Below are 24,133 nucleotides of genomic sequence, written 5' to 3' on the forward strand. Positions count from 1 at the left end.
ACAAAACCAAAAAACAGTATGCAACACCACAAGAGAGTCTATTTGATATCATTACATTGAGAACCACCACCAAGCGGCACGGTCTCTTGCACACAGAACTTACCAGAAGAACCTTAAAAGAAAGCAGCAGCGATCTGCCTCCCTCTTATGTGATCTAGAGTCTCAGTAGCCAGAGGCAGATGGCTAGACAGACCACCTCTTCCACACTAATAGCTTTTCTTTTTATTCTTAGTCCACTGCTATATTTCTTCTCTACAGATATAAACAAAACAATGCATACTGCCTGTGAATTACTTGAGCCAAAGACACACCTTAGAAAGGGAGAGGAAGCCTTCGCTTGAGAGCACCTCCTGAGCATTTCTGTCCATAAACATGCAGCACATGCAAGTTAACTTGGGAAGTGAGTAGAGACTGGCGACATCAAAAGTCATACAGACATTCTGAATGTTAAGAATGGTGCAGAGGTACTCAGAGGTGGAATCCTCCAGCTCCGGAAATCCGTATTTATGAGCCAGGCTCAAAAAGTCCAGCAGCACCTCCTCCTTCTCATCTGTCAGCGTCGCCCGCCCAGTGTAAATGTATTTAAGCAGCATTGTGAATGCTTCTGCAGTGGTGTCTTGAAGAGGGATTTCGGCTTCAGGCTGAGATTCTCGCATTCCACCATACAGCAATGCTCTGCACATCAGAGAAGAAACGTATAAGGAAAACTTCAAGTAGGATTTGCTACAAAATTATGAAATAAAGGTTATCAACATTATAAAAAAAAATAAATGTGTTTAGTGACACATTCAGGTGAAGAAATACACAACAATCACTTAAAATAGATCTCTAAAGCAAGAGAAATAATTTTAAAACTATTTTGAATTAATTCTATATACAACTAATGAATAATCTTAAGAGCTCAAATAAAACATACATTCATTAATTAGAAAGATGAAAGTGCTCTTTTGAGAGAAACAGTGAAATCAATTTAAACCTGTTAAAGGTCAAGAAGGTAGTTTAAAAAAGTAAAGCTCCATAGGAAAAGATATAATCAGATAAAAACAATTAAATATAATCAGGTGCTATTCTTCCTGTCAGACTGGCAGAAATTAAAAACCTATTAATACTTTCAGTTTTTTTCACATTAAAACAAAATCCCCACATTATCGCTTATCTGTTCACTTAAATAATAAAAAAGCAGACAATCCAGTCAGGTAATAAATTTTAATTTCTACCTCTATTACTCTAGGGGAAATGATATGAACCAATCAAAGCTTCCATCCATCAGCAAAGAACACAGGAAGAGTGCAGAAAAGGAAGAGTAATGAAATGGGTGATAAAGAAAACGTGAAAGAGCGACAGCAAGAGAATGAGGGAGCAAAGAGAGATCCCCTCTCTCCTGTGATTCTCAGAGCAGGACTAGCATTTCAAAGTGTCCCCTCACGCTTGCCTAGAACTCCTCCCACCCTCCCCCGGACAAGCAGGACAGGACATTCTTGTTTGCCTCAAAGAAACAGCTGAAATTACCCACCAAAAGATTCATGAATATTTTGAGCATACTTCTTCACTGGGTTATACTCTGCCTAAAAACACTTGTGAAGGTTTCCATTAATCCAGAGCACATTTAATCAACGACCTTAAAGTTACTATTAACAGATTAAAGAACACTTTCTTGGGGAGATCATGCCAAGATCTATTCTCACTCCAGTGTGATCCATGGTACTTACTTGAATTCTCAATGCTTTAAAAGTGGTTTTGACAAGGACTCCTGGGAAGTCTTAAATATGAACCCCCAGCCTGTGGAAGGTTCCCTCTGGTACAGTTAGTTTGTCCTTATCTGGAAATTATCTGGATAGGCTCTACGACCACACTCATAAGGCCTCTCCAGATGGCTAACAGTTAACTTTCCTTTGCACAAGAACAGTATCAGCAACGAGAATCAGTCTAAGCTGGCATTGGTAATGACTGAGTTTAGCCTAGGGAGCCACCAGATATTATAAAGGTCCAATACCCACAAAGAGACAGCAAGAACAAGGTCAGTAAGTGAGGGGAGTGTATTCCATTCATTCAATATGCTCTTCAAATGTCTAAGAATACTTGAGTTTCTTTTAAGAATATACTGATCACCTAAAAGATACCCAGATACAGTTGTCTCAAATTCTTTTGAAAGAGGAAAGATATATAATAGTAATAAATACTAAACCTAAGGCTGAAAAGTTCTAACTTAATAAAGACTGGACTCTCATAAGACACTTTAATGGTAACGAATGGAAGAAAGAAAAGAGAGATACAAAAGTATACAGAGGACAGACTGGTAAAAATAATGACAAGACCAAGGCCAGCTGCCTCAGCTTGATAGGAGCATGTTAGCTAGAACTCTTAACAGATTCCTCTTGTCTCTAAGCTCCTGGCTGCCTCTATGTTGGCATTTTATATGTACAAGATAGAATGTCCTAAACATGTTTATAAAGCACTATAGTAAGAGTTCTAGCTAAAGAGTAAATATTTCCAAGAAACACACTCTGCTACAATGTGTGTGACTCCAGGTGTCGGTTTTGCTGTCTCAGTTAATTATAATCGTAAATAATATCAGACTGCAGTTTTCACTAGAAGGTAAGTGAAATTTTCTTCATGCCTTCCACATCTCAATTTTTAGATATCAAGTTTCACAGGTAAATCCATGATTTCATGGATATGGACTCTACGGATTTTTCAACAATATATTACCAGTCAATAATTCAGCAATGATTCCCTTTTAACTAACATTAGGTAACATAGAGAGTAATTAGACCTCAGTTTAATATTTATAATCCTGGAAATTAGGGGTCTAAGTAACATATAATAGCTACGTATAAGTACAAGTATGCTTTCTACATAAATTAACATTTTGTTTAGTTTTAGTGCTAATATAACTATGAAACTTGGTCTCAGTAAATATTTAAGTTTCCTTTACTTTGGAGTTGTCAAATTACATGTCTCAGAGATAGATCTGTTGAGTTACATATAGGTCCTAGACCTCAGTGATCTGAAACCAAGAGGTTTACATGTTCATTGGCAAGTCCAAAGGTCATTCTGCCTATAAAACAAGAGGCCTATCTGCCAATAAATCAGTTTCATAAGTCATCAACTGTGAGGAGAGGGTAAGGGGAAAGAAAACTCAGCCTGAGAAATATTGTTGAGAAACTGGAAAATGACTGATGGGGTACAGTCCAGCCTGAGAAGCCTTCCAACCCTATGATAACTCCTGAAAGGAAAAGGTAATTTTCAAAAATATAACAAAAAGTCAACAAAGAAGAACTGTTTATAGATGTTCAACTGAATGACTGCTAGAATTTGTTGTTTTGTTACATATTTTTCATAGAGTGGAAAATACCAGTGTTTTCTACAAGTGACTTGTATCTTCAAAAAGTAATATACACTTACCGAAAATATTGGCACCTTGCTGCTAAAATTACCCTGTGGGCAGGAAAACGTTTCTTTTCCACAACAAACGTGACATCGCCGTATTCTTCCCCAATCAACAAGGCACCAATATGTTCAGACAAAATGTGCACATGGTCAATCTCCCCCACTGCAGTAAAGGGGCGAAGAGGGTGGCTGTTACTCATCTTGTAGAACTGATGATAGTCGTTGATCTATTATACAAAGAAGGGATGAGAGTTAGTGAGAGGGGAGTACACTTCAAAAGTCACATACTATAAACACAGATAGGTAAAAATGTATTTTCTAAAAAATCACAAAAGAGAGTGATTTTATCATCATCATTGGTATCTCTATTAACCCATCTATTCTGGGAAGTAGTTCAGTCTATTTCCATCACCTCCACTATCCTCACCACCTTATCACACTAAAACTCTAGGCTTTTCAAACATTAACAGCACTTGGATCCATCACAATCTAGAAAACTGTGTTCAAATTGTGTTCAAATCCCTTATTTCTCAGTATCTCAGGAAAAAGAAAATCAACAACCAGAAGAGTTCTCTTTTAGTATAGTTGTATTTACTAAGGTGGGTATAACTAGCTAGACCCAGTGGAAAACTCATTCAGGCATAGATCTAGACCTAAATCACAAACAGAATAAACTAAATCCGATTTCAAATAATTACAGAAGTTTTGATCTGAAACCATCTTAAGTACTTTATTAAAAGATTATAATTTTCTGAAGTCACAAAAATAAATGGACATTTATTAATGGAAGATTGTAGTAAGCATCCTAACCTCTCTCTAAGAAAGAAAAATTCCAGGATTTTTCTGAAGACTGTAACTTCCAGTTCAAATTCTTCTCCCTGATAATCAGGTAGCCTGTGTTTATCACAACGTCATTACATTTACTCTCACTTCCTTGCTTTTCTTTTCTACAAATGCAACTGAAAATAAAAAGCTTAAAACTTGATTAACAGCTTTACATATTAGAAAGGGGAGTAATTATCTTCGAAAGCTAAAAATGGTTATATTCTTAAATATCTACTGTACTTGCAGGTAGTACTTCCCAGATATAAGTAACCCAGCAAGTGGATGAGAGCCCTCACTAGAGTGCAGGTGTCTGAAGTGACGATGTGGTTGACAGCTCAGAAGTGAGACAGCTCAGAAGTGTATCTAAAACTAGAATTGAGTCAGATACGCTGTCTCCACTAGACCCTCCTCCTCCACACCTTCTTGAACTCTCTGCTTGTACCAGGATTAAAGATTAAGCCACTCCTAATCTTTACACTTCCACATCCAGGTTCACTGTCAACACGGTATGTGACGCTTCCCTGGTGGCTCAGAGGTAAAGAATCCACCTGCCAATGCAGGGGACGCGTGTTCAATCCCTGGTCCTGGAATCCCTGCCCCAGGGCAACTTGAGCCTGTGCCCATGACTGCTGAGCCTGCGCTCCGGAGCCCGAGCACCTCGACTCCTGCAGCGCGCGTGCCCGAGAGCCTGCGCCCATGACTGCTGAGCCTGCGCTCCGGAGCCCGAGCACCTCGACTCCTGCAGCGCGCGTGCCCGAGAGCCTGCGCCCAGGACTGCTGAGCCTGCGCTCCGGAGCCCGAGCACCGCGACTCCTGCAGCACGCGTGCCCGAGAGCCTGCGCCCATGACTGCTGAGCCTGCGCTCCGGAGCCTGAGCACCGCGACTCCTGCAGCGCGCGTGCCCGAGAGCCTGAGCCCATGACGGCTGAGCCTGCGCTCCGGAGCCCGAGCACCGCGACTCCTGCAGCGCGCGTGCCCGAGAGCCTGCGCCCATGACGGCTGAGCCTGCGCGCCGGAGCCCGAGCACCGCGACTCCTGCAGCGCGCGTGCCCGAGAGCCTGCGCTCCGGAGCCCGAGCACCGCGACTCCTGCAGCGCGCGTGCCCGAGAGCCTGCGCCCAGGACTGCTGAGCCTGCGCTCCGGAGCCCGAGCACCGCGACTCCTGCAGCGCGCGTGCCCAAGAGCCTGCGCCCTGCACCAAAAGAGGCCGCCACGACGAGAAGCCCGAGCACCGCGACTAGAGAGGAGCCCTCACTCACTGCAGCTAGAGAAAAGCCCACACAGCATCAAAGACCCAGCACAGCCAGAAATAAATAAAAATACTTTTAAGGCTAAAAAATGAAACAAGCTATGTGAAGAAATTGTCTTTCTCTCCAGAGCCTGTAGTGGAATACCCTCACAGTCCAGTGTCCCCAGTTACCGGCTACTCCATGCCCTCTCCCAACTGAGGGAACAGCACAAGGAGTGTGATGCAGAGGAACACAGAGGATGAGTTAGGCAAGGAAACACCCACCCAGCTAAGTAAGAGAAGCTTCTGGCCCCTAGCAGGACTACCAGAGGGCTAGCAGCATACTCATTCTCAGGGCAAATCCCTCTCCCTCAACCACAACCTACATTTGAAAGCCCTAAAAAGTGGATCATCTCCAGTCACCTGTGTTTTTAGGACCAAATTCGGCTTAAAAGGATCCATTTAGGAGTGTCCCCAGAACATGTGAAATTCAATCCCCTGATATGTGATACAACAGTCTAACACAGAAGTTGGCAAACTTTCTGCAAAGGGTCAGAGAGTAAATATTTTAGGCTTTGTAGGCCATATAGCCTCTGTCACAACCATTCAAATCTATCATGAGTAGCCATAGACAGCAAGTAAATGAATGAACATGGCTTTGCTCCAATAAAACTAGTTACAGAAAAGGGCTAGAATTAACCCTCAGATTATAGTTTGCCATCCCTGCTCTAAGAAACAATCAAGGACTGACTATACTCTACATAAAGGATCAGACTGCTTTTGCTCTTTTATTTCTGGCTTGGTTATCCAAACAATGTTCAAAATAGCATGGTCATTTCCTATGTCAGTCATAAAATTCTAAAACCCACTGGTAGCTGATTTCAAAATCCCATTCTCCTTCAACAAGAACTGTCACAACACTATCCAATAGTTCAATGATGGTGCATGACTCCAAACAAAATAGATGTTTACCCTAGCAGAAGGGATCCCATGTACATAACCAATGAATATGTTCTCTGGTATACTATCTTAAAATTATATCTAGGTTATCTGTGAGTCTCAAATGATTAACTAATGACTCCTGATGGACAATGATAGATTCTTGGTTAACTAGCTCAAAGGTAAATTTATAATTCCTCAACTGATACATAATAAACTTTAATACTACATATATAAATATCTATTTTAATAAGTTCTCCAGATTTGTACTTCTTAATATGTAAAACTTCATTTTGCTAAATTTACATTCCAATTATGCTTTTCCAACTGGAGGCAGGAAGCAAAGATTGTTGTGTATACAAAACAGACACTTAGTAAAGAAATTTTAATAAAACAATAATTTTCATTGGCATACAGAAATAATTTTAATTAGACCAGTGATTCTCAATGAAGCTTGCCACATCAGGAGTCACTGAGGAGCTTAAAAAACAAAGATGCTTGAGCTCCACCCACCAGAAATTCTGATTCAGTTGGCCACTATTCTGAAGTGATTCTAATGCTTGGCCTAGAAAACACTCATTTATTTAGACTCCACTATTCTAGGTTCACATCCCTTCTCAGGTACATAAATATACAAACAAAATTTATGCTGAGAAAATTTCTTTAGGATATGATTCCACTTTAAATCTTAATGTAAAGAGGCAAATGATGCTAACCCAGTTACCAGTGCCATGGCTTGTATGCACAAAATATTTTCGTCCAACGCCCTAGCTTATCCATGAAGTGACAGCTTGGATTCATCCACTTGCCATTAAAAAAAAAAAAGCATGTTTTAAAAGCCACACATCAATAAAGTTAGCATTTTAAAACATCAATTTAAATTTGATAAATAAAATTAAGAAAAAATTAAAGCTCATGGAGTAAAACTATTTACTGACATATTTCTTTTACTTTAATAATAATACTTCTTCTGCTACTAACAACATATGTGGTCTCTGACAAGTGTTCTAACTTCCGTGAAATTATTTCAATACCTGTAAAGATGAAGTTATAGTACATTTTTTTAAGTTGCATTTTAGAACTCTGTCACTGCATTTTACTACCACTGCTTTGTCTTGTCAGATGAAATGATTTTCATGACTCAGCATATGGATGTGATTTATTACAGCCCCCCCCCCCCAAAAAAAAAATTCCAAGCAAAATCAGCAAAGGTTTTGAAAAAGTACATGTGGCAAAGTCTGGGGGAAACTAGACACAAACTTTTAAGGACCCTCTCCCAGTGGAGTTACACTGAATGTGCTAAATTCCCCCAGGAAACTCTGACAGCACGCTCCCCACCGAGAAGCTTCCTAGAGACTCAATACTCAGGGCGCTAAATGAGAGCTGCTGGTACAGACAAGCGCTGGAAAGAAGGCGCCCAAAAGCCTATCTGATACACTAATTTAACCTTAGACTTGGATAGAAGAAAGAAGTAAATAACCTACCCCATCTGCCTAAATGAATCCCTAACCCCTGACCTCCCAGTCTGCTAGATCCAAACCGTTTCATGGACAGGTTTCTTCAAAACTTTAAGGATCAGATGATTACAGTGTTATTTAAACTATTCCTGTGCATATGAGTTTTCCACTTCTCGCTATGAAGCCAATTTAACCCTGACAAGAAGACGTGATCACATCACACACTCAGAAATTAGTAAAAATGAAAAAATCCTATGTATAATATTGGAAAACAGAATTAAGCAAAAGGAGTCATGACAAAGTTGGTCAATTCCAAGAAAGATATGAATATGAGCAAAAATAACTGTCATTAAAAGATTAAAGGAGAAAAAAATCATGTATTAGCTCAATAAAAGCTAAAATCCCTTTTTAAACAATCATTAAGAAGTTTATTTTAAAAGTTTTAATTGAATAGGAATAAATGAATACTTCCTTAACTTTATACACACATCCTAACTATAATAGATATGTGTGCTTAGTCACTCGGTCGTGTCTGACTCTGTGACCCCAAGGACTGTAGCCCATCAGGCTCCTCTGTGCATGGGACTCTCCAGGTTAGAATACTGGAGGGGGTAGCCATTGCCTTCTTCAGGGATAATAGATATAAGAAACTATTAATGATAAAAACACTAGAGACATCCCTAGAAAGCTGGGAAATAAGACAATTATTAACATTTTTCAGAGGCAAAAGACGATGCAATTAAGAAAGTTCAAGGTAAATGGGTTAGGAAACAAACAAGCAAAGTAAACATTACTTGCTGATAATCTCATCGTCTACATGAAAAAAATCCATGAGAATCAACTGAAAAAAAATGTGAGAAAATAATCAAGGTTCACTAAGGTGAACACATAAAATTATTATAGTTGACCCCTGAACATGGGTTTGAACTGCATGAGTCCACTTATACTTGGATTTTTTTCAATAGTAAATGTCACAGTACTACATAAGCCACAACTGTGGATCCTCAAATGGATAGCATCAGAGGATACAGAGGAACCTCAGACATGGAAGGCTAATTACAGTTGAATTTTCAACTGTGCGGAGGGTAGGCACCCCAACCGTTGTATTGTTCAAAAGTCAACTGTATATGAAAATATACAGTATCCTTTCATGTCCAAAACAACCAGATAGAAAATATGAGACAACCACATAGAAAATATGAAGGGAGAGATCTGCAATCTATAACTGCAATATCTAGGAGTAAACTCATAGAACATGTAAAGGAAGTTATAAAACTCTTCTGAGGAATTTAAGAAAAATAAATGAAAAGACATACTGTGTTTGGAGATGTTGTAAAGATACCAATCATCTCTAAATCACCCTACAGAAAAGAATATTTGATATTTCATTGTACTTCATGTTGTTAACAAAAACAAAGCTTTAGCAGCAGAAAACAAAATTCACTAAAATGTTCTTGGTAGGAATACACAGTTAAAAACAATAATTTGACAAATGGGCAAACATATTAGTAAACTGAGAAGGAAAAATGAGAATTTTATATTTATCGAGAGATTTTTAAAGCTGAGAGAATGTTCTAATTAATACAGGAATTAAAAGTAATCATGATCAGAATCACAACTGAGTTTTTAAAGTAAATTGGGGTAAACAAGTTTATCTGAAAGAATAAATGTGTGATTTCACATATACTCTAAAAAAGAAGAGCAATGAAAGGAGGCCAGTGTACTGGATGAGAAAGCAAATCATAAATTAGAACAATTAAGCAATGTCATAATAGAGAGATAGGTCATTGAAACATTAGTCCAGAAATAAACCCAAATATACACAGGTATTCAGTATGCTGGGAAAGACGGAAGGCAAAAGGAGAGGGGGCAGCAGAGGATGAGATGATTAGACAGCATCACTGACTCAATGGCCATGGATTTGCGCAAACTTGGGGAGATAGTAGAAGACAGGGGAGCCTGATGTGCTACAGTCTGTGGGGGTGCAAAGAGTCAGACACCACTTAGCAAGTGAATGACAACAACAACAGACTTAGTGTGTATGTGTGTGTTTTTATATATATAAATGTAGTAACTCAATTCAGTGGGAGAAAATATAATTCAATAAAAAATTCTGGCTAGCCATTTTGAAAAAAGTAAGCTGGACATTCACACAAGAGCACAAAACTAATTACATAAGGATGTCAACTTCAGCACTTTCTGTAACTGTAAAAAAAAAACTTTAAATGCCCATTTAATGGGAACTGGATAAGTCTACACAATGGAATATTATACAGTGATTTTAAAAAATAAAGTTAAATACCTTATTGACATTGAAAAATCTTAAATATGTGTTTACATGCAAAAAGGTAAGCTGCAAAACAATAATATAACCTTATTTTGTTAAACACATAAAAAGCACACACCAAACTGTTAACAAGGGTTAACCCAATGGATTAACCATTGGGCTATGGGAAAAATTTTACATAGCATAAAATCTATTTTGGTAACGTTTAAAATTTGTATAACATTCACGTTCTATTGTAATAAAACTATACACAAATATTTCAATAACTTTGGTCACTAAAATCACAAATTAAATTGGTTTTTGTATAAGACAGTAAGTGTTCTAATTTGCCACATCCAGTAGTACCTGACTTAGTGACTAAGAATGGTAAACAGAGGGATTATATATTATACTACAAGTAAAAAATAATTAACAATTTGAAGTCAAGGACAAAAAGTTCATTTACATTAAGACAGGCAAAAAGTAATGAATATCAGATACCTGGGTAGCATAGCCTACTAGGACTCTGTCTGATACATCCCAAATAAACGTCTTTACTTTAAGAGATTTTCAGTATGACTTTTCTCAATTTGCAGCATAATTTCTTGCATGCAAACAAAGTGGTCTGAAATTTGCTCCTGTTGACAGTCCCAGAGTCTAAACTTGCTGACGGTCACAGGATAGAGCAAGGGTAATCTATTCATTCAAGCTGTTCCTTCAAGGTAAGAGGAAAGAGATGTAGGAAGGCAAGGGGAACAGAGACTTACTCCAAGAGAGGAAATGGTACCATTTGTGATATCATATACAATTACTAGTTGAGGGTTCTGAGACTTCATATGAATTCATTTACCAGGGATGGTGGTATAGAAACTATCCTATTTTGTGTGTGTAGTTGGTTAAACTTTCCTGGACTCAAACACATCAGAATTTAAAAAGAAAAAAAACTGCTAAGCTGCAGTACTAAAATTCTCAGGGTTATTGACTATTTATTATGTAATAAAAAACCCACACGCATTTGTTCTCACCAAAATAGGAAACAATGTCCATCAATAAAGCAACAGCACCATATGTAGTTTACAATGTTGTAATGCTGTAATTGTGAAACAACCACACTAACCTAAATATCAACTTCTTACTTAAAAGTTACTTCCAATAGAACTGTTTACAAACTTTTCTTTAACCAGGGTTTACTATAATTTTTTAACTTAAAGTTTACTCTCCAGAGTTTAATCAGGAAATAGACAAAGACCAAAGTTCCACCAGGTGGAGATGCCAAAGAGTCCTTGAACACTGTATTAAATCTCCCCTGGGAAGTCCTCTGTGCCCCATGTATTTTTTGACTGAAAGAACTTTATGGGAAAAAAGACCTGCTCTTTAATTGCAAAAGATAAATTATTTTTCTCTTGAGGAAAAAGATGGTATTTACAAGCATATGGTTTAGCAATTTCTTTCTGCTCTTAGTACCCATGTGGTGTGTAATTTGAAGTAGTAATCCTTAAACTTTAAATTAATATCGCTTGGGGAGATAAATAATGTCCCGTCTGCATCTTAAAACACTCACAAAAAATCACAGTCTACGTTCTTATGGGAAGGATGCCTCACTTCTTTTGATATATACTCTACCCTTGTCATCCAACAGTTTGAATAAACAGGTGTAGACTGACCATACTGGTAGGTATAACCTTGATTCTGATATTCTGCAGATCCATTTTTAAACCTTGCAGAAGAGCAGCAGCATCAGGCAGTAAAGTGCTACAGTGAGAAATATGACTGGAGTTCATGGGCATTTTCTTGTCTTGGGATTCCTGAAATGTCTTTCTTTGGGAAAAATTAAATGGTTTTTAACATCCAGTCCAGCTGCAAGTTCTTATTACTCTATGATTTTATGTTTGTAAATAAATATTTATAGATCTTCTCAGCTTGGAACACTAAGGAACCGTATCATAAAATATTTGATGAGATCATTTTATGGACAGAGTATGTAATTCCATTTACCAATTACCACATTTATTTACCACTTGTTTGCCTAAGGACAAACTAGTTTCTGGAGCTATATATAATTCATTTCACAAGAGATTTATTGAGCTCTCACTACAATACAGTGCTAGGTGATACAAACACAAAGATTAATAAAAGCAAGCTGCTACCTTTGAAGAACTCACTGTCCACTGAGGAAAGTAGGACTAGATGACAAGTAAAGTCAACACTAGAACTAACCATGAGTTTATGATTTGTAGAAAGTCAGAGACACTTATCTTCCATAGGTATCATACCAAAACATACACAAAAAATTATTATGCTCCTGTATCAGAATAAGAGTTAATATTCAAATAATTAGCTAACTGCTCTCTAAAATGGGGTATTCACATCCTAGGGAGAGTGGAATACAAACCATAGAAATTTGGAGAAAAAATCTTAACACTTGCATGAGTGTTCAGTCACTTCAGTCATGTCCCGCTCTTTGCAACCCTATGGACTGTAGCACACCAGGCTCCTCTGTCCATGGGATTCTCCAGGGAGGAATACTGGAGTGGGTTGTCATGCCCTCTTCCAGGGGATCTTCCCGACCCAGGGACTGAACTCGAATCGGCCTACATCTCCTGCATTTCAGGAGGATTCTTTATCCACTGAGTCACCTGGGAAGCCCCTCTTAACACTTATACTGATACATATTTTTAATCTAAAAAAATGAGCAAAAAGGAATTGTCCTCCTTTGTTCAAAGGAAATATCAGGTTTGCCTGGGCCTGCTACTTGAATTTACCAAAAATTATATAGTTTAAATTATTGCTCACAAAATGATAAGTGAATTTTAAAAGGTTCCTGCAAGGAAACCACTGGTTGAAGATAATATAACATTGCCAACACAAGCAGACAACAAGAAAATAGCCATTATGACAACTACTCCTAGTAATCAGATTTTATAAGGTGACCTATCCCCCAATAAGTCCTAGAGATCTAATACACAGTATAGTGAACATAGACAACAATGTTGTATTATAGTCAAACTTGTTAAGAGACCAAAGCTTAACTATTCTAACCACTAAAAAGAAATAATTATGTAACATGATAGAGGTTCTAATTATTGTATCACAGCAATCATATTATAATAAATAATTCAATAAATGTAGTAAATCAACATGCTGTACATCTTGAATTTACAGTTATATGTAAAATATATTTCAATAAAAATAACCCTCAAATTTGAAATTATCAAGATCATTTGAAACATATTCTATTATTAACAACAAACTTCCTTATTAAAGGCATTAAAATGACTTCAGACTATACTACAAAGTTACACTAACCAAAACAGTACAGTACAGGAGTAAAAACAGAAATATAGATCAATGAAACAGCATGGGAAGCCCAGAAATAAACCCATGCACCTAAGGTCAATTAATCTATGACAAAAGAGGCAAGAATATACAATGGAGAAGAGGTGGTCTCTTCAATAAGCGGTGCTTGAAAAACTGGACAGTTACATGTAAAAGAATGAAATTAGAAAATTATTTAACATTATACACAAAAGTATACTCAAAACTGATCAAAGACCTAAATACTAAGGCTGGACACTATACAACTCTTAGAGGAAAACATAGGCAGAATACTTTTTGACATAAATAGTAGCAATATCTTTTTTGATTCACGTTTTAGAGTAATGAAAATAAGAACAAAAATAAACAAATGGGACCTAATTAAACTTTATAGCTTTTGCTGAGCAAAGGAAATCATGAACAACAACAAAAAGACATAAACAGACTAGGAGACATATCTGTAAATGAAGCAACCAACAAGGGATTAGCCTCCAAACTATATAAGCAGCTCATGCAGCTCTTTGTCAAAAAACAACTCAATCAAAAAAATGGACAGAAGATCTAAATAGCCATTTCTCCAAAGAAGACATACAGATGGTCCAAAAGCATATGAAAAGATGCTCAACATCATTAATTTTTAGAGAAATGCAAATCAAAACTACAATGAGGCATAACCTCACATCAGTCAGAATGACCATCATCAAAAAGTCTACAAACTTTAAATGCTGGAGAGGGGGTAGAGAAAAGAGAACCCTCCTACACTGTTGGTGGCAATGCAAATTGGTACAACCACCTTGGAGAACAGTACAGAGGTTCCTTAAAAATAAAGGAAAAACTAAAAACAGAACTACCAAATGATCCAGCAATCCCACTACTGGGCATATATCTGGAGAAAACAATACTTCAAAAAGATACATGCACCCCAAAGTTCACTGAAGCACTATTTTCAATAGTCAAGACATGGAAGCAACCAAACGTCCATTGACAGAGGAAGAAGATGTGGTACATATATACAATGGAATATTATTCAGCCATCTTGTGAAGGAAATGGCAACCCACTCCAGTATTCTTACTTGGAGAATCCCATGGATAGGGCCCATTGGGTCACAGAGTCAGAAACGACTGAGCAACTTCACTTCACTTCAAAAAAAAAAACACAAAATAATGCCATTTGCAGCAACATGGATGAACCTAGAGATTATCATACTAAGCGAAGTCAGTCAGAGAAAGACAAATATCATCTGATATCACTCATGTGGAATTTAATTTTTAAAAATGATACAAACGAACTTATTTACAAAAAGACTCACAGATTTTGAAAACAAACTTACGGTTATCAAAGTGGAAATGTGAGGGGGAAGGGATAAATTAGGAACTTGAGGTTAACACATACACTGCTACTGCTAAGTCACTTCAGTCATGTCAGACTCTGTGCGACCGCATCCCTGGGATTCTCCAGGCAAGAACACTGGAGTGGGTTGCCATTTCCTTCTCCAATGCATGAAAGTGAAAAGTGAAAGTGAAGTCACTCAGTTGTGTCTGACTCTTTGAGACCCCATGGACTGCAGCCTACCAGGCTCCTCTGTCCATGGGATTTTCCAGGCAAGAGTACTGGAGTGGGGTGCCATTGCCTTCTCTGTAACATAAACACACTACTATACATAAAATAGATAACAAGGACCTACTGTATAGCACAGGGAACCCTACTCAACATCTGTGATAACTTATAGGGTAAAGAATCTGAAAAAGAATAAATGTACGTAAATGTACAGCTGCATCACTCTGCTGCACACCTGAAACTAACACAGCATATAGTAGATCAAGTATAGTATACGCTCGTGTGTGTGTGTGTGTATATATATATATATATATATATGTATGTATTCTAAAGGCAGAAACCTAAAGTAACAATCTACTAATAGTAACAAATTAACAATTGTGCAGTAGGGACACAGAAAGTACTTCTTATCTAATAATAATGGTTATCTATACCAGGTGGTTCAGTGGTTAAAAAAAAAAAATCCACCTGCAATGCAGGAGATATAGGTTCCATCCCTCGGTCGGGAAGATCCCTTAGAAAAGGAAATGGCAACCTACTCCAGTCCAGTATTCTTGCCTGGGAAATCCCAAGGACAGAGGAGCCTGGTGGGTTATAGTCAATGTGGTCACAAAAAAGTAGGATACGACTGAACAAGAACAACAACAAATAATAATGGTTACTATTACTGAGGACTTAAGTATAAGCTAGGCAGAGTCCTTAGCATTTTACACACACCATCCTACCTGGTATTCAAACAATTAGATTAGGCACATACTGTTTTTTTTATTTAACAGACAGGAAAAATTGAAGGACAAACAAGATTAGGCAACAAGTCCAAGGACAAAGACAATAAATAGCATATTTAAACCAAAGTCTGTCAAAGTTCTGAACTTATTAGAGCTATGCTGTAGTAATATGGAAGAAGTCAGAAATGATTCTCTGACTACTAGACCTGCCAACTAGCTCCTCAGACCACCAGTTCTCAAATTTTTTTTTAAAATACACTCTATTCAGACCAGGTAAAATATGCCATGGTGTTAAAAAAAAAAAAAAAAGGCAGTGTCATTTTTCAGTCCAACTTTTTTAACTACAATGTTTTAAAACTCTACTGAAAAATTATAGACCAAGAATATTATTAACACAAATATGCATCAATATACACTATAGTTAACTAGGTAAACAACTTGTAACAAATTAAATTGATAATGACAAGACTAAATAGCAATTTATAAGGGAAGAACAGAAACAACTTGAAAAACAACCAGCTCTACATAACAGTGATATGTATCTTTTCAAAAATATAAAATAATTCTAACTTATGCATGTTCACATGTGGAATAGGAGTTCTATAATGCTGCTACAGACTGCTTAAGTCAGACTTCTTAGTAGAACACCAAATCAGAATCTTGTATCAACTCCAGTATTACTCTAACATGGATTTATGAATGCCACATTGTGCATATTCTTAATGTTTCCCTTGTATGGTCATTAATAAGATGCCAAAGGATATATAAACCAAAGACCATGAGATCCCCTGACATTTGCCAGTATTTTCTCATCAAGGCCTACCAGTGACCTTAGGCCATATTTTAAGAAGCGTTTTCCTTGACTGGGCAATGCTCCTGGCTCAGTTTGGCAATGACATCTAATTCTGTGGTGGCTGCGAGAAGCTACTCTATTATTCAATCACAAAATATTTGAGACTCCCAAAGCAAAAATGGCCCAATATATACAATAATTTGCAGTATTATTTTTATTTTCTATTCAGTACTTCAGTTTCTCTAGATCCAGTCTCTAATTAAAACAATCTTTCCCAAATGCCTTCAAACAAAAGCATTCAAATCAAGTATCCTAAAACAAAATAACAAGTGACCCAAGTTTCATTTCATTAATATTACAGTTTAAAGTTTCCCCAAATATCGAAGCTTGTTTCTTCTTTCTTCCCTACAGAGTACCTTCTTGAGTTTATGCTTCAGAAAGGGACTAAAGGTACAGACACTCACCACCAGATTTTATTAACCTATTACCCAAAGACCTACGTTATTCAGTCACCAACCTACCCTGTCTCTCAGCTCTTGTTTGTGCCACTGTGTAACTCCCTATAAGACAACCCTCTGCAAGATGGAAATGACAAGTCACAAACTGCAACTCTTAGAAGTGGCTATCATTTATAGATCTCAGAGTTTATATAACTATCCTTTTTGGGGTTATCAGCCTTATTGGTCTCAAGTCTATTGAAAATTATATGAACTGTACACTAGGAACAGAAAAATATATGCACCAAGAGCCCTCCAAAAAAACAATGAAAAAGTCATGGTGAGTACAAAGGTTATTAGTTGTAATAATATTTGAAAATACAGGACAGCCATTTCTTTTTAATTTCGTCAGTGGCACCTTATGGGTCTGTAATATTCTTGCCCAGATTTAAATTATATGATATTTTCCTAATTAATAAAGGTTATTATAGCATGAACTCCCATTAAAGCAGTGAAATCACCAATTGCAACAATTTAATTTCTTTGTAGTGAAGCTACTGTGAACATTTGGATTATTGTCTGGGTAAAGGAAATTGGCTTTTCATTTGTAGATGTCATAAAAATGTTCTGCTGTGCATACTTTGATGCAGTTTGTTAAACCCTGCTATCCTGGTTATCTTCTGAGAAAACTGAAAAAAAAAAAAAAAAAAAAGACCAACTGAGAAATCAACTGAGAAATCAGTCCACCTAAAAATCTTGATTTACAAATTTATTTGTTGCCATTCTAGCACATAATCTAAAGGACATGTTCACAAACTATACTAGCCTTCCTTTGCCCCCCTCCCCATATAACCCCTTCCTTTGGTTTTATGAGCATGGTCTTTATTCCTCCAACACACCATTCTCTACTGCAATGAAAGGAAAGAATAAAACTCAGAGAGAATGATCCTCACGTAGTCTAATAGTTACTGTCCAAAATAAGACCCACTGGCCCAAATCTATGGCTTAGGCCAAGTGAAAGTGAAAGTCACTCAGTTCCTGTCCAACTCTTTGTGACCCCATGGACTACACAGTCCATGGAATTCTCCTGGCCAGAAAACTGGAGTGGGGAGCCATTCCCTTCTCCAGGAGACCTTCCCAACCCAGGGATTGAACCCAGGTCTCCCACATTGCAGGCGGATTCTTCACCAGCTGAGTCACCAGGGAAGCCCTTCTACAGCCAAAGCCAGATTTATAGTGTATACAGAGAATAAGGGGATGAATAACACACATCAAGCAAATGATTCATTTTAGGAACACAAAATTTAGGCAAAAGTTCAAGAAATTCACATCTCTTACAATTACAGGAAAAAATGGACTTTCCGGTAAAACTGTGATCTTTTCATGATCCAAACTTAATCCCACCCCAGATCTTCCACAAACCCCCGTGAATATACAACCATGTGGCCTGCCTGTATGTGCACTCTTCTGGTGCACATATAAACTTCACCCACACTGTGGAAGAATAAAATGCATTAAAAAAGAATAATGCATGCTTCTCCCCTTCTGTCTTAGAACAAAAACTCTACAGGGTAGTAGATAGGTTTTCTGTATTCTGTGCACTAACACCCCCAAGATGCTACTGAATAATTGATGAGCTTATGATTAGACTGCTATTCTCAGTTCTGAACAATATTCACAGGCCAAATTTAATTCACATCTAATACTGAATTCTACCTCTTTTATCATCATCAAAATATGCATCAAGGCTGTTCTGTTTCTTAGAATTCCATCAGTTGATTCTTTACCTAAAGTCATAATCTTGGCATGCCACCAGCTCAACCACAGTACCAACTTGGGATGTCACTGACACAAATTCTCACAGCCCATCCAGAAAAGCTACCAAGACCATGCCTTTATAAGAGAAGCAATGTAGACATGTTTAGGAATATAATTAGAAATAATTATATTAACACAAGAGGAGGAGATGCAAGTTATACTTTATATAAATAGACTACTTTCTTACTGTTATTTCTAAGAGAAAAAATAAACTGTAACTAATAAAATGTTTAATGTTAAGATGGAGTTCATTTAGTTTAATGCCATCATATTATCTGACAAACATAAAATGATCAAACGTAGCAGAAATCCTGCAATAGACAAATGCCTGCAATCCATTTCCTTCTCCAAGTTTATAAAAGAAGTTTATGTTTTACTTGGCTAACAGGGTGGCATCAGCTGCTGATAAGGAATGTTCATAAAATTCTTCCTTTGCTGTACTATGCCTATGGGTAAATCTAAAGTAACCCATACACCCTGTGGAGAAGGAGGGCTTTAAATAATGGAAGAAGGCAGCTTTTTAAGGATATTAAATAAAAAAAGTTCCATGTAGACAAAATGGCAAAGGCAAGAAGCTCAGGGCACTATCAGAAAATGTGAAACTGAAAAGGAAGTGTGCTTTGAGTAACAACAGAAAAGGAACAGAAACAGACAAACAGTATGGTAGAATCTCACACTGTCTAAGCTAATCTCACACTGTCTAAATCTGTCTAAACTAAGAGGCCTTCAAGGGAACACAGATCAGAAACTGGGACATAGTTCTGCTGGGTAAGATCTGGGCAAATCATTTCAAGTCTCTGAGATTCATCTTCTATCTTAGAAAAGGAATGGATGGAGTTAGGCCACATTCTGTGGTCCCTTCAAGTTCTAAATCTCTATATAACTAAATCATATATGTAGGATCAGTGACCTCATGTGACTGTTGGAAATATAAACTGGTTCAGCTTTTTAGAGGTTAGCTTAGCACAATCTGTCAAATTTTTAAATATGTATTTCCTATAATCCAGCAACTGTGCTTCTAAAATATTTAATTTAGCATTGCTTGCAATAGCGGAAAGGTGAGGGAGGGGGTGATAAATTGCAATGCATTCATACAATACAGCCAATAATAAGAAAGGAACAGATCAAAAGTTCTGACCCAAGTTCCAAAACACAGTAAATAAAGAGGACAGGCTTTAGTTCAACAGGATTCAACTATATAAATATATGTAAGCGTATGTATACATTTAAGAAGGCACTTAAGTATCTACTGAACAAATTAAGTAAATACACACATTGGAAAAAAGAACTGCAAGGCCACACACCAACTATTAACAGCAGTAAGTAACCTCCTGGGAGAGGGTGGGAGTTAGGGGATGGAAGGGAATAAATGGGGAGGTTTAAGTTTAAACTCAATGTACTTGTGAAGAGTATCCTTTTTTCTTTTTTATTGTTGTATAACAGCTTTACATTGTTGTGATGTTTCCTTCTTTTAAAACAAGGATCAATTTATCTTTTATTTAAATATTTCAAAAAATTTTAAGAAGTGGAACCTTTAAAAAGTGATGAAATACCTGTTTACCTAAAGGAAGCCTCCCCCTTGCACTCGCCACCAAACAAAAGGATGAAAACACTGATATAGATGATTTCTGACCTGCTGTACTTTTCTGAGAGGTAATTTGAGAAGAAAAGAGCAAACACTGATGGAACAGATTTTTAGTAAATAAAGAGATTTTTAATAGCTAACATAAGCTAAAACAAAATCCTGGAGGGCAGTGACTAGGTCTTTCTCGCATCCCACAAGGACAGTAATCAACAAACAAATATCACACTGGAATGAAATGATCCAAGCACAGGTTGGATACACAAACTTGGGACTCCATGTCACTCTCAGGAGCTGATTATAAAAATACATGTGCTCATCTTAAAAATCTCTCTCAACAGTTTACAACCAAATGCTTTCATTAAGAAGTTCTCCCTCCCTCTAATATTCAGCAGGTGTTTGGTTTCCAAATTTCCACTTTGCTAATCAAGGCTATATTCCCATATCACACTTTGCATGATGTTTCTCATATTTTTCAAGTATTCTAAAACTTAAAACACTTAATTATTATGCAGCACCATTTTTAGTGTTCTCTTCCTAAGTGTCTCGTGATTTATGGTTTTTCAATTGTAAACTCTATAGATACTTCAAGAATGTAAACAAGTATTAACAACAGTATAGTCCTGAGAGTTAACATTCTGGTTGCTATATCACTATTCTATTTTTCCATCCACAAAAATATAAAACACTGGTTGACGTGCTTTTTAGTGCACAGGTCTGCATTCTCAGAACAGAGGAAGGATAGGACTGTTGTTTTTACACGCCAATATTATTTAGTTTGTTGGGATAAGCCCGTGTTGCTTTTTCTAAAGGGAAGGACTGAGGGAAAGCAAGTGTTTAAGAATGAAAAGTTCATGAGGAAATGATTCACACAGCTCAGTTCCAGGTATATTTGCTTCTCAGCTAATATTCAACTCAACAAGCAATTGGGTGTAGTCTAGCTAGCTACAAGGTGAAGAAAGTAACAAGTGATGAGTATTACCCATAAATACAAACTTAAAGAGCTAATTACTTTTCTCCTGTGCTATAACACCTGTAACTTAAAGCAATCACACAGCAAGTGATCACTACAGTTTATTCTCTAATCTTACCCTTTTCACAATTAACAGAAGATGACATTCCAAAAACAACTAATGTATAAGCTTTAGAATTCTAAAGTCTTTCCCATAGAAACAACATTCCAACATCTGGTGGCCAGTCACAAATGCCTCTTTATTCCCAAAAGTGCTTAAGGATCAGACCACTATGGAAACTACCCATAACACCATACGAAAATGCTGAGTCTCAATGTGGGAAGAAAAAACAGATACCTCATTTAGCTTCAGGGCAATAGGAGAGAAAACTCTTCACCACTCGCCCCTGCTTACTGGATAAGACCCAGGAATTATCACTCTGCCTTCTTCATTGGTTTCATCTGCAGATTTTTCAGCAGGTTCTCTCTCTCTCTGGCTCCACTCAGCAGGACAGAATTTTCATGCACTTTCCTGCCCCCTTGGAGTAGAACTGACCAAAATGGTAGCTAGTCGCTGAACTCTTGAATACATGGCTAGTCCAAGTTGAGACATGCTATAAAATAAATATGGTATTTCAAAGACTTACAAAGATATCTCACTTATTTTTTCACACTGAGATGTTGAAATGACAATATTTTAGATATACTGGGCTTAATAAAAATATCTCTAAATTAATTTGACCTGTTTTTCTTTCCTTCATCGTGGCTACTAAAAAAACTTCAATTACAAACATAGCTTGCATTTGTAGCTCACATTATGTTTCTCCTGGCAGAACTGCTTATGAACTGTATTAGGAAAGGCAGTAAAAAGTATCCAGAGTCACTCTGCCCGAGTTCAAAGCTCGGCACCACCACTTATCACTGTGTGACCCTGGACACAGTGGGTTTCTAGGTCTTGTTTTTCTAAGCCTTCATGTTTTCTTCTATAAAATGTGGTGGTACTAAAGTAATATCCCAGAGGACTGCTGGTAGAATTAAGTAAGGTAAAACAATTACTATGGTGCCTGACACATAATAAATGTTCAGTATTAACCACTATTATCACTCCACTATACTATTATTATTATTCGCTAATACATGAGGGGGAAAAGGACAGAGACAAGTGGATAAAAAAAATGGAAAGAGGGCACCAACACAGACAGTCCAGAGAGAATCTCGCGTTTCTCTTCCAAAGACACAGCACCCATGGAGATCCACACTACTCAGCGGCAGCATCTGAGTATTTCCAGTACACTTTCTTCCACATGAATATGTCAGAGGACATGGAAACACACAGTTAAAGGGCATGGCCACTCCTGCAGCAGTTTGAAGAAGCTTAGCTTAGACACCGGGAGACAGATTTGCTAACAAGGAATCAGCAAAGTATACTCCTTGGCTACCGGTAACCTTACTCGTAAATGAGAAGAAAGGGTTAAAGTTCTCTGAAGTCCGTTCCAACTACTGAACACTCTTCTCCCCTCTTTCCAAAATGATTGCATAGCAAAAACAGCTACATCAGAAGTCCAGACCACCACCATGAAACACCCAACTTAAGCACAGACGCTGCCTTCCCACCACGTGTCCAGCCTATAGTGAAAGCCTGGGATTTGGAACTGTTGGCTCTTCTGAGATTTCATTGTCTTCTCTCATACAACAAGCTTTTACTACTGGAAATTCTTATATTTCCTCATCTGACTAAATTTGCCTGCTCTTTTGAGGTTCAGGAACAGACCTCACACCCTTCAACAGCCTCCACTGATACTGCCAATCGTCGTCAGGTGTCTCTTTTATGCGCTTTGAAATCAGCTTGTTTTCCCCCATCTCTGCCCCCGTCAACAGCATCCAGTGATCTTGTTAGTGATTTGTCTTATTGGTAAGCAGACTTCCAGAGAGTAATAACATGAATTCATGCAACAAATACTGAATTAATTCTTAGTCATCTTTACATTCCCAGTAGCTAATACACTTTCTAGCATATTTAAGCCCTCAAAATTAACCCAAAAAGGCCATGTAGATATTAACAGCTCTCTTCCCTGAATTCCAGATCTCAACATCCTTCTGCCTAGTTTATATCTCTACTTGGTTACCTCAAAAGTACTTCAAAATTCACTTTGTCCTCCCTACATCTCTCTGCCACTAAAAAAACCTGCCCTTCGGCAATGTTCCCCAGCTCTGTGAACCCAATTATGGAAACCAGAATGACATCTACTTCAACCTTACCCCCCATACCTAATTTATCAGCAAGCCTTTTAATTTTACCTCCTAAATGAGCTCTCAAACTCATTTACTTCTTGGCAACTTCCATTCTAGTCCACACCACCCCTGCCTCTCACTCAGACCATGTTTCTAACCCATCTCTCTGTTTTTACTCCAAACTGTCCGCATATAGCAACCAGACTGAATGTCACATTATAAAACTGATTATGAACTCTTTCCCTCAACCCCTCCATGACTCCATCCCCACTTAAATACCTTCAGTGGCTTCCCAAGCCTCTTAACACAAGAGAAGGAAAAATACTTAACTAGGCCTTCAAGGCTTATGGAGTCTGGCCCCCTTCTGACTCCACATCATTTCCCTAATGTTCCTTGGCACATGATAAGTTCTCTCAGGCCAGAGGGCTTTGGCATAGTTATAATCAATCCTGTAATCAGGCAACCTTATATGAGACACTCCAGTCAACTGGAGAGGTTTTCCTGCTGGCTTTGAAGAAGTTGTCAGGTTGTGAAAGGGCCCTGTGGTTAGACCTGAAAGTGGCCTCTAGGAGCTGAGAGGGACCCCCAGCAGACAGCCAGCAAGAAAATGAGG

The 24,133-nt window shown here is 37.7% G+C and overlaps 1 protein-coding gene across 1 annotated transcript in view; it reads right to left on the reverse strand.

Moving 5' to 3' along the window:
• Positions 1-24,133, reverse strand: part of BTBD9 (BTB domain containing 9) — a 398,742-nt gene that overhangs the window by 359,809 nt on the left and 14,800 nt on the right. The window contains exons 2-3 of the mRNA XM_065913307.1: positions 3,406-3,617; positions 312-675 (exon numbers count right to left, since the gene is read on the reverse strand). Coding sequence (XP_065769379.1) covers positions 312-675; positions 3,406-3,590 — 549 coding nt within the window. The 5' untranslated portion in view covers positions 3,591-3,617. The remainder of the gene's footprint in view (positions 1-311; positions 676-3,405; positions 3,618-24,133) is intronic.

Source organism: Muntiacus reevesi, chromosome 20 (assembly GCF_963930625.1).
Source record: "Muntiacus reevesi chromosome 20, mMunRee1.1, whole genome shotgun sequence".
In the NCBI taxonomy this organism is placed as follows: domain Eukaryota; kingdom Metazoa; phylum Chordata; class Mammalia; order Artiodactyla; family Cervidae; genus Muntiacus; species Muntiacus reevesi.